Source organism: Trichoderma harzianum (genome assembly GCF_003025095.1).
Source record: "Trichoderma harzianum CBS 226.95 unplaced genomic scaffold M431scaffold_2, whole genome shotgun sequence".
Classification (NCBI taxonomy): domain Eukaryota; kingdom Fungi; phylum Ascomycota; class Sordariomycetes; order Hypocreales; family Hypocreaceae; genus Trichoderma; species Trichoderma harzianum.
This window is the reverse complement of record NW_020209250.1, coordinates 457,808-468,498: the sequence shown is the minus strand read 5'-3', so window position 1 is coordinate 468,498 and position 10,691 is coordinate 457,808. Positions and strand designations below refer to the sequence as shown.

The window sequence follows — 10,691 nt, the reverse complement described above, 5'->3', positions numbered from 1 at the left end:
CCGTTTATGCGAATGCCCAACGTCCCTCCCCCGATGACATTGAGTAAAAACAAGCTGCCATTGGTGAACGCCGTTCCGTTTCACACAGTATCTCGCTGCAAAGCACGGGAGCGTCGGGGCGAGTACCTGCGGAGGGGGGGAAAATTGGGTTGAAATGCCCTTTGAGATCCATGGGCTAACCACGAAACACCTACTGCCGCAGATGTTTCCCATCTGCGTAGCCACATCTCATTCTATAGACAGCCCCAGACAAATTGTGCCATGCCAATGAAATAAGAGAACATCAGAACTGAGAAATCATTCATTCGTACCTGTATTCTCTCAAAACAAACAACAACTGCTCAACTCTTCATTGGGCCTTGTCTTGCTGCGACGCCCACTTTGTCTTATACTCCCTTGGACTCTCAAAGGTCTTGGGATCTCCAGCCCACATTCCCTTGCGCTTCCTCTTCGCCTTGGCCTCGGCCCTCTCATATCGCTCCTTCAGTCCCCCAAATTCGCTGCCAGTCTTTGCCTCGTAGACGGTGGCCAGCCCGCTCTTGATCATCTCCAGGCCGACATTCTTGCGCAGCAGAAACCGGCGCACGTAGACGGTCGCCACGATCCGCTGGTACTGGTCCGTCTTGTAAATGTACGCACGCACGTTTCGGTTCAAGATGTAGTTGCGAAGCCACTGCAGGGCCTCGTCTGAGTAGGGCTGAGCTGGGTTTCCAAAGTGCGCTCCCTCTGGCGCATCAATCGCAGCAATGCGAATGGGTATCTATGATCACGCTCTAGGTTAGCAATCACATCTTCTTGATAGAAGCAAGGGAGAAAGAAAAAGAGATGGTCCTCACAGTTCGTCCCTTGAGCTCTTTTCTCGTCTCAGGGACCTTTCTCAGCCATCCCCAGCCCACGGCCCTCCCCCCCGGCGTGTGGAACAGGTGAAAGTTATCGCCGTCGCCAACGCTCGTCACCCTGCCAAACAAGCTCCTATTGCGAAAGAAATTGGGCCGCACGTAGGCAGCGCCTGGGATCCGGCGCAGGTAATTCGCATAGAGCTGCAGCGCCGCGAGGCCTACCAGGGAGAACCCAACCACGGGTGCCCATTCTTTGGCGGCTGCTAGCGGACTCGAATCTCCTGTGCCCAGGGAATCCGGCCATGAGACGGGCCGCTTCTTGGGCTGATCGTCATCGCCTGCGCGCTTGTCGGGTGCTGAGGCTCGAAATGGCCATACCATCGTATTTGCGACCAGTAGGTCGACTGTGCTGAGTTTTGAACGGCAGGCCGAGATATGAGGCTGGCCGCTAGTCTAATGTATGTTCCACAGTACGCAAAATCATGGACTGGTTTTATAGTGGCGTGTTCGCTGTAACTGTGCCGCGCAGCGAGTTCTCCGCAGTGACATCGAACGAGTATCAGCAAGACTGTAAAGACGTCTGCTGCGGAGAACAAAGAACAGAGCTGGCAAATGATATCTAACGGCATATCATTTATTGCAGTCTGCCTTGGAAAATAAGACTGAGAATTTTGCGTAAAGCAAATTGCAAGAATATTGCCGGATTTTAGGAAAAAGGAGTCATGGCTATATGTTTCCCATCATAAAATTCATCTACACCTGCCAATAAGTCACAAACCTCAAAACTAACCCCCTGCTCTAACGAGAGGCTACATCTACTCAACATGCCATACCTAAATCTACAATTGGCCGGAGAGGGAAAAGAGGTATGAAGCTCTACTCTTCTCTTTAGCTGCCCTGCACCTTGAATGTCCTGCCACTGGCCGTCTTCCGTTCCTTTTCCTCGTTCTCTGGGCGTGCGCGTCGCAACACTTTGCAGTTGTCAGTACACTAATCACATAGACGCATGCCGTATTGGACTCACCTTGCAGGAAGTCTGCGGTTCGCTTCCTCATTCGGGAGTGGATGTATGCCTTTGAAGCCTTGATGTGGTAGTGGAAGTTGTCTCGGAAAGTCTGAATGTGGGAGATGACAGACGCCATCTTCTGGGGGGTGAGGTGCCTTGGGAAGAGGACTTGGACGAGTTAGCACAACCAAGTCTATAGTAGTTTGATGGCCCATCCTGCACTTACCGAATGTGACGTATCCAATTTCTCCAGATCCAGTATCTCGCACGCCGGGGACGCCCTGCAGCTCAAGCGGGGGGTCGTTTCTGAACAGCACCTGGGGTGCATTCTGAATGGCTCGTCTTCGTGCATCGACAAACTCCTGGATAAAGACCTTTCCGTACACCCTGTCGGTTTCCTCACGGAAGATTGTGCTGAAGATGACTGTGACACGGTCGTGACTAGCCTTGATGTAAATGGCCTCCTCCTCTCGGTAGTGGATAGCCTTGACCTCGCCGCCTTCCATCACGCCCTTGGGGGCATCTTCCGAGCTAAATTTGGATGCCTCCTCTTTCAGCGTATAGTGCTCCTGGTATGCTTCCTCGAACGGCGCAGCCATTGCGTGGCGCTTCAACAGGGCGAACTGCATCGCCAACGCGTCGCGTTCCTCTATGTTCCCGAGTAAGCTTGATGACCGAGACGAAAGAATGTTTCTGTGATTCGCAATGGCCTACCCTTGGACTCGGGCAGGTTCTCTAGATCAACCAGCACCGAGAAGTCGTAGCCGGGCTCAACCGGAACAACATACTGGCCGTATTCGCGCTGGAGAACCTGCTCCGCACCGTATTTGGCCAAGTCCTTGAAGCAGCGGATCTGGATGGAGAGTAGAATCTTTGTCTTGACCTCAGGAGTCGAGATGTGGAATGTCACGCCGTCGAAGTCGGATACGGTCTGGTCGATGTGTACGGGCGGGGCACTATGCCGCAGTCAGCTGGGCTCATCCTCAGGGCAATGGGCCATTTCGTACCCGGAGAATCGTTCGGTAAGCACCGACTGAATGAGGGCGTTCTGGTAGTCGAGAAGAAGCATCGTGGCGGCTCTGTCGTGGCAACTGCTGGTGTGTCTCTCCGGATCGTCTTGGAGCTGGTTGACGACTCCGACCCCCGTGGTGGGGCTGAGCTACGTTGCTGAAGACGTCAAGCTTGGGGGGCAGCTCGCCACGTGACAGCACTAAGCTTTAGCGCTATCGTAGGTAAGCAGGCCACTGTAACACAGCGGAGCACTACCTAGCCGAATCCCTGTTATCGATAAGCGCTTCGAAAAAAAATATCCATACCCGCGCAATTGGCTAGCAGCGGGCGTGTAAATGCAAGTTCCTTTGGCAAGAACAACAGCCAGTATTCGAGGTTGACATCGACAATCATGGTCAAATCATACCTGTGAGTGACTTGAGGACTATTTATAACTAAGACCGAGACAACATACTGATAATTGGTGCAGCAAGTACGAGCACGCCAAATCATTTGGCACAATCCTGTCCGGCTCCTCGAACCTCGTCTGGACATCCAAAGACCGAACGGGCACTGGCGCAGGCCAGGCCATCACGGCCGCAAACGAAGAAGTCTTGTGTTGGGACATCAAAAAGGGTGAATTGACAGGCCGATGGAGAGATGAAAGATGTTCGTACCCCGTCACTGCCATTGCGCAGAGCGGCGTGGACAAAGACATGTTTGCTGTGGGATACGAAGACGGAAGCATTCGTATCTGGGACAGCAAAATCGCCACTGTTCTAGTCAACTTCAATGGGCATAAATCCGCCATTACGCATCTCGTCTTTGACAAATCTGGAGTGCGACTTGCCAGCGGCTCCAAAGACACCGACATCATTGTCTGGGACCTTGTCGCTGAAGTGGGACAGTTCAAACTGCGCGGACACAAAGACCAGATCACAGGACTCCGATTCTTGGAACCCGAATCCCAAGTGAGCGACGAAGATGGCAACAAAGCCATGATACTCAACGGCGAAGATGCGCCTGACGGGTTTCTTTTGTCGACTGGCAAAGACTCTCTTCTCAAGCTCTGGGATCTGTCGTCAAGGCACTGCATCGAAACACACATCTCGCAAACGAATGGCGAGTGCTGGGCCCTCGGCGTGTCTCCAGACCTGAGCGGTTGCATCACGGCAGGCAACGATGGAGAGATGAAAGTGTGGTCATTGGATTCTGAGGGACTGGCCTCGACTGCCCAGCGGGTAGAGGTGAACGCCTCTGCGCAGTTTCTGCAAGACCGGGGAACTCTGTTTCGACAAAACAAAGACCGAGCAACTGAAGTTATTTTCCACCCTCAGCGTGACTATTTCGCCGTCCATGGTTCAGACAAGAGCGTCGACATATGGCGCATTAGATCAGAATCTGAAGTCAAAAAGGGTCTTGCCCGAAAGAGACGGCGAAGACGAGAAAAGCAAAAGGATGCCAAAAACGACGACGCCGACATGGAGAATGGGGATGATGCACAGGAAGACGTGTCAAAAGCAGACATTAGCGATGTATTTGTTCAATTCGTCATCTTAAGAACAGGCGGCAAGGTCCGTTCGATGGATTGGGCTGTGCCAGCTGGCCAAAAGCAAATCCATCTAGTGGTGGGAACTACTAACAATCAGCTGGAGTACTACAATGTTCAGCCCAAAGAGAAGAGCGAAAAGAAGTCAAAGGACGATATCCCAGACTACACCAAAGCATTTTCAGTCGAGATTCCTGGACACAGAGCTGATATACGAGCCCTGTCACTAAGCTCAGATGACAAGATGCTGGCATCAGCATCCAACGGTTTGTTGAAGATTTGGAACATCAAGACCCAGACGTGTATCCGAACTTTTGAGTGTGGGTATGCTCTTTGCTGTGCATTCCTTCCTGGAGACAAGGTCGTCGTCGTGGGTACAAAGAACGGCGAACTGCAGCTATTTGATGTTGCCTCGGCCTCTCTCCTGGACAGCGTCGAGGCTCATGAGGGAGCCATCTGGGCGTTGCAAGTTCACCCCGATGGCCGATCCGTCGTGTCTGGAAGCGCCGACAAGAGTGCCAAATTCTGGGACTTTAAGATTGTGCAGGAACAGGTTTTGGGAACAAAAAGAACGACTCCCAAGCTCAAGCTGGTGCAGTCTAGGACACTCAAGGTTTCCGATGATATTCTCAGCCTTCGGTTTTCACCCGATGCCAGATTACTGGCAGTATCACTTCTCGACAGCACGGTCAAGGTTTTCTTTGTGGACTCACTCAAACTATACCTCAACCTTTACGGACACAAATTACCTGTGCTGAGCATGGATATCTCGTACGATAGCAAGCTCATTGTTACCAGTTCAGCAGACAAAAACATTAGAATCTGGGGTCTCGACTTTGGTGACTGCCACAAAGCCTTGTTTGGGCACCAAGACAGTATCCTGCAAGTGGCCTTTGTTCCCCACAACTCCGATGGCAACGGGCATCACTTCTTCAGCAGTGGCAAAGATCGAACCATTCGATACTGGGATGGAGACAAGTTTGAGCAAATTCAGAGGCTAGATGGTCACCACGGTGAGATTTGGTCCATAGCCATGAGCCACAGCGGAAACTTCCTCGTCACCGCCAGTCACGACAAGAGCATTCGCGTATGGGACGAGACGGACGAGCAGATTTTCCTGGAAGAAGAACGGGAAAAGGAAATGGAAGAGTTGTACGAGAGTACTTTGACGGCTTCTCTGGAGAAGGACCCTGAAGGGGGCGACGAGAATGGCGAGGTTGCCGCCGCGGGAAAGCAGACCACGGAGACGTTGATGGCTGGTGAGAGAATAGCAGAGGCCCTGGAGATGGGCATGGCGGACTTGAACCTGCTAAAGGAATACGAGGAGGCAAAGCTCACGAATCCTCACGCCATGCCTCCGCAGCGCAACCCGGTTTTCCTTGCCCTGGGTAACATCACCGCCGAGGCCTACGTCATGTCTGTGCTCCAGCGCATCAAGGCTTCCGCTCTACACGACGCTCTGCTGGTGCTTCCGTTTGCATCGGTTCCCATCCTGTTTACGTTCATCAACATCTTCGCCATGCGGTCGATGAACATTCCTCTTACATGCCGAATTCTGTTCTTCATGCTGAAGACGCACCACAAGCAGATTGTGGCCAGCCGGACGATGAAGGTCATGATGGATGGAATCCGGACCAACCTGAGAGCAGCCCTGAAGAAGCAGAAGGATGAGATGGGAGTCAACATTGCTGCGCTCAAGGTGGTGGGCATGCAGATTCGGGACAAGAGCGTCAAGGAGTACGTTGATGAGACGTGGGAGGAGGAGAACAAAGAGCGCAGCGCCAAGAAGCGAGCGTTTGTACATGTTGCTTAAAGGAAAACGGATGTTGGTGGTGTGAAAGGAGTAGCATTGCATATATAGATTCACTGGTGATGTCCTGCCATGGTGCGGGTTTAGGAGTCATTCTGGATTAGGATTCGAATAATTAAAGAAGTCATTTTGCAATTTAAGTGTATGTATGTACATTGACCGATGAATTGATTGTGTATTTTCTCTTCTGTAGCCTTCCTTTCCAATATTGTCATGATACCTGATCATTATAGCTCTCGCACTCACAAGTTTCTCTTCATTTGCACACACCCCGTGGCTCCAGCTTCAATGATAACAATAAATTAAATGTTGGAGTAACTCTCTTAAATGACTTAATAAATTCACTTCTCGTCTTTTAAAGTAGCCAGCAGAATTGTCTCTTGTCAGTCTCCATGCATTGAAGCTCCATCTTGTCTCGCCCAAAAAGCAGCCAAATCCAGCATCACGTGACCCCAATCGCTCAACACCTCATTCAGTGCCAACTTGGCGTGGGGACAATCGCTCATCATGAGTCGTGACAATTTCACCCATGAAAAGCGACCTCAAAAGATATCCAACGCCCTCCCGAAAATCCTCATTAAAATCCACAACAATTCGAACCTCTGTCATAACCTTTAACGCTGCACATCGTCGTTCTGAGCACCGCATTTGAGCTGAAACGTCTTTTTCTGGACCTCGAAAATTCACCCCGCTGCCTGGGACATAGCTTGAGAAGGGTAGCTGAAATCCGAATTCTGTTATCATGCTCTTCTTTAGGTACGTCTTCCCCCCCCCGCAATGCTATATTGATATATGATCTAGTATCAGTAGCAAGTGGTAGAGAGAATGGACGCTGATTCATTGGGATAGTTTCTTCAAGACGCTCATCGACCATGAGGTCACCGTGGAGCTCAAAAACGACATCCAGCTCAAGGGCATTCTGAAAAGCGTGGACCAGTACCTCAACATCAAGCTCGATGACATCCAAGTAGTAGAGGAGCTCAAGTACCCTCACTTGGTATGAAGCTTACTTAGGGTTCTTCTCTGTTGGAGTAGTATGACCGACTGACGAATCTTTGTAGAGCTCCGTCAAGAACGTCTTCATTCGTGGTTCCGTTGTGCGATATGTTCACCTTCCTGCGGCGTCGGTTGATACTCAACTATTGGAGGATGCTACTCGAAGAGGTAAGATCTAGGTGTTGGGGGGAATATCACGTAGCAAAGACTAACTGTGTCCTATAGAAGCTGCTGCACAGCAGGCGAAAGCGAAATAACGGATGACATGTGGTTACTAGCCAAGGAAGAGGTATTTTACTATTGCTTGAGATAGAAGGGAAAGAAGAACAAAAAAATTAAACACCTGTATTCCTGGATCGGAGCATCGGAGTGTGATGGAATTTACATATGATGGATGGTCACTGGGGCTTGTTGCAGATATAAAGCAGTCATTTGGCGTTTCTCATGGCATGGGCAACGGACCGCCGGTTTTCTCACCAGCATCACTTTGGACGTTTTAATAAAAGCTTTATAATATCCAACTGCTTTATTTTGGATCAAGATCTACCACCAGGCTCCACCTCCTTCGCCAGCTTTGCCTTGCCACAGCTGGGAGACGTTTTTATGCTCGTCATCTTCTCCCTCAATCAACGGTCTCACCAACCCTCCCTTTCTCCTCTCAGTCATCCATCTATCTATCCAACCCTTCATCCTCTTTCTCGACTGATCGCTGCCAACGTTGACAGTAGGTATAACTTTATCGATGCGTAAACTCATGACAAACATGGCCAGCTCCCGAAAACTGCTATGCTCGGAATAAGGAACGCCAAAACACATGGCCTCCTTCGTGCTACCCCTCTGAGCCACAAGGTCCTTCACTCCGAATCTTGTCCTCCACCCTTTCCCATGAAGAAGCTGCTGGGTCGATATGCTACTTGGCGGTGTATTGGCCCCGATAGCCTTGCCGTTTCCAGGCCGAAAGTTCCAGCCGCTGGGACGGAAGCCAACAATGCGGCTGAAATGCGGCCTGTAGCTGTCCAGATACTCTTGCAGCGTTTCTGCGCGAATCTCCATGAGCATTTGCATATGGACTTGGGCTTCGACGGGATCAGACGTCAGCAGCGAGGTCAATTCTGGATCGTCGAGCTGCTTGCATATCTTTATTTTCCCCGGGGATGCAAAAATCTTGGAGCCAAGGGCTTTGGCTATGGCTACGCAAATTCTCTCCTTGCCGATGGAATAAGTACCGCATATGACCAGAAGGCGCTGTTTAGGCCTGGACTTTGCCTTTGATTTGGCACCATCTTCCGAATGTTTGTCGCTTTGAAAGTATTTGCTCATGGTCCCTGTCTCGGCAGACTTCTCAGACCTCTGCCAGACATCATCAGCGCAGTTGGGATCAGCCGACATGGATCCGCACAGGTCTGCACAGGCTTGGATGACATCCCCCTGAGGAGGGAAAGAGTATCGTGGATTTAAATACGTCGTGTCAAGATAGCAAATGTCAATCCGCTGCTGTCTTGATTTACCCGATATTGAATCTATTACATCGGGTCTGAGTAAGGGATGCTGTACGTGCTCTGGGCAAGCCCGAAAATCGCCGCAATGCAATATTCTCTTTGCTCGCTTGTTTGGCCCATTGCCAAACGATTTTTGGAAGAGAAATAGAGAGCTCCCAGGACAATGATTGGCAGGCATCATGGTAACGGTTGCGCCCTCAGTCCCGGGAACGTCGTAGGGTTTCTCAAATTCCAGTTCAACAACCCATTTGGCCGCAGTTCGGAGCTGTTGTTTGACCAAGCTGCCGGTTACCTTGCTGCAATAGATTGGGCCGTGTCGCCAGTTTGCGGTAAGGCCGATGTAATGGTCGCTGTGAAAGTGGCTCAAGAAGTAGGCCTGACATCCTTCAACAGCGCCATAGCGGAATGCGTCGACGCATATTGAGAATCCCGGCATGATTTTATAAAATGGACATGTCCGTTCGTATGCAGGCCGGCCCCGAGACGCAGTTTCTGCCGCCGCCGCCGTAGCCCAAGCTGAATCTTCCGCATTTCCAGACATAAGCTTAGAAAAAGCACTCTTGGTCGTTTTCTCAGTATTGATCTCAAAAGGATTTGCCTGGCCAGGTCTGGGGACGGCAGCTCGAGCAAATCTTTTGCTAATTTCCATGGCCTCTACCCGAGCAACATCCTTTGGCGCGGCGTCTTCTTTCGTAGGCAGCGGAATGGGATTGCCATCGAGGCATGAATTGACATGTCGTGTAGCTTCGTCTGGAGATATGCCGAGCAAGCTGCCTCCACAAAGTGGGCAGTTTCCTACCATGGCATGGTTATCCAAAAGATCGTCGAGGTCGTCGCCAGGAACCCCGGCCTCTTGGGCTTCAAGCCGGGCCTGCTCTCGCATGAAGCGCATTTCCCGCATCTCTTCCCCTTCAAACTCGTCTATTTCGAAATCGTCCAAGTCAGCGAAGTCCCCCAGTTGGTTAAATTGAATATCGGTCGAGGTTTCTTGCTCGAGCAGCGGCGGCGGTTCATACTTGACATTGGCATCCTGGACTTCCGCGGCCTCGCTGGATGGTTCCGGCTGAGCGGATGGAGGTGACGGAGCAGCAGTGTTGGCATCCTTAGCTTGCGGCGGTGTGACAGGCTTGGAATTGTTGTTGTCGTTGTGGTCGTTGTCATCAACATCGTCATCTTCACTGTCAGAATCCATGACAAAGGGCGTCTTGATCCGAGGTCTAGGTTTCTTTGGCTCGTCTCCGTTTTCAGGGTTTATCGGCTTTATTGTGCTATCATGAGAAGACGCTTCTAATGCGTCCGCCGCTTTCTTCTCCGCCATTGGTTGGACAGAATCTTTGCCGACCCTTCTCTTCTTATTCGGAGCTTCAACCTCATTGAATCGATTTCCATCGTCACGACCATATAAGTCATCCTTGTCGGCCGATTCCGCAGGTACCGCGCCAACAAAAAGCGAATCTTCTGTTTTCGCCGTCTTCTGGAAGAAGCTTAGGATGCTGGCGTTGGGCTTGGCAGGTTTCTTATTGAAGCTTGAAACCGCGGCTGCCTTTTTCGGCGTATTCATCCGATTGGTTTTTGTAGAGGTGACCATGATGGCGGATGCTGAAGCTTCGACACAACAGCACCGGATTCTGCTTGCTTGCACGGGTTCTCCGTTAACGTTCTATTACACGTCTGCACACGAACTCGCGTAATGGCTTGAGTAATGACTTCACGTAGTCACGTGGATGCTTAATGGCGGGGTGCGAAGATTACATAACGCCGGATTATTCTATTTTTGGACTTGGAATATTGATTCAAACAGAATTTGGAGATGGAGTAGATCAAGTCAATTGGATTGGGTCTTTGAACAGAAAAATACTGCTGTAAATGCAGATAAAGTAAGCTGAAATAATATTCGGCTAGTAAAAACACTCAAAATATTTAGAATATCAATTTGCAGCTATCAAGGCCTTCCTTTGTTGGAGCGTCGCCTGAGAATGCCCGCGGTGTAAAAGATGTCCCG

The 10,691-nt window shown here is 50.7% G+C and overlaps 5 protein-coding genes across 5 annotated transcripts; 2 read left to right on the top strand and 3 right to left on the bottom strand.

Annotated features, from left to right (window-relative positions):
* Window positions 1-349: 349 nt before the first annotated feature.
* M431DRAFT_74723 (hypothetical protein) lies at window positions 350-1,220 on the bottom strand (the record flags this gene model as incomplete). Its single annotated transcript, XM_024922257.1, has 2 exons — window positions 350-760; window positions 837-1,220. The coding sequence occupies 2 exons, from the start codon at window positions 1,218-1,220 to the stop codon at window positions 350-352; spliced, it is 795 nt and encodes a 264-aa protein (XP_024778309.1).
* A 365-nt stretch (window positions 1,221-1,585) lies between these two features.
* On the bottom strand, window positions 1,586-2,986 carry M431DRAFT_503578 (hypothetical protein). Its single transcript, XM_024918329.1, has 5 exons — window positions 2,853-2,986; window positions 2,560-2,801; window positions 2,072-2,494; window positions 1,864-2,013; window positions 1,586-1,810 (listed from the first exon to the last, which is right to left on the bottom strand). The coding sequence occupies exons 1-5, from the start codon at window positions 2,912-2,914 to the stop codon at window positions 1,728-1,730; spliced, it is 960 nt and encodes a 319-aa protein (XP_024778308.1). The 5' UTR covers window positions 2,915-2,986; the 3' UTR covers window positions 1,586-1,727.
* Window positions 2,987-3,207: 221 nt separating this feature from the next.
* M431DRAFT_515812 (hypothetical protein) lies at window positions 3,208-6,320 on the top strand. Its single transcript, XM_024920288.1, has 2 exons — window positions 3,208-3,264; window positions 3,326-6,320. The coding sequence occupies exons 1-2, from the start codon at window positions 3,248-3,250 to the stop codon at window positions 6,195-6,197; spliced, it is 2,889 nt and encodes a 962-aa protein (XP_024778307.1). The 5' UTR covers window positions 3,208-3,247; the 3' UTR covers window positions 6,198-6,320.
* A 721-nt stretch (window positions 6,321-7,041) lies between these two features.
* Window positions 7,042-7,447, top strand: M431DRAFT_74996 (hypothetical protein; the record flags this gene model as incomplete). Its single annotated transcript, XM_024922294.1, has 3 exons — window positions 7,042-7,191; window positions 7,256-7,358; window positions 7,416-7,447. Coding segments are annotated over 3 exons (285 nt in total), but the record flags the coding sequence as incomplete, so codon positions are not given.
* Window positions 7,448-7,733: 286 nt separating this feature from the next.
* On the bottom strand, window positions 7,734-10,277 carry M431DRAFT_75136 (hypothetical protein; the record flags this gene model as incomplete). The annotated part of the gene is made up of 2 exons (XM_024922308.1): window positions 7,734-9,680; window positions 9,813-10,277. 2 exons carry the CDS (start codon window positions 10,275-10,277, stop codon window positions 7,734-7,736), a joined length of 2,412 nt encoding a protein of 803 aa, XP_024778305.1.
* Window positions 10,278-10,691: the final 414 nt, after the last annotated feature.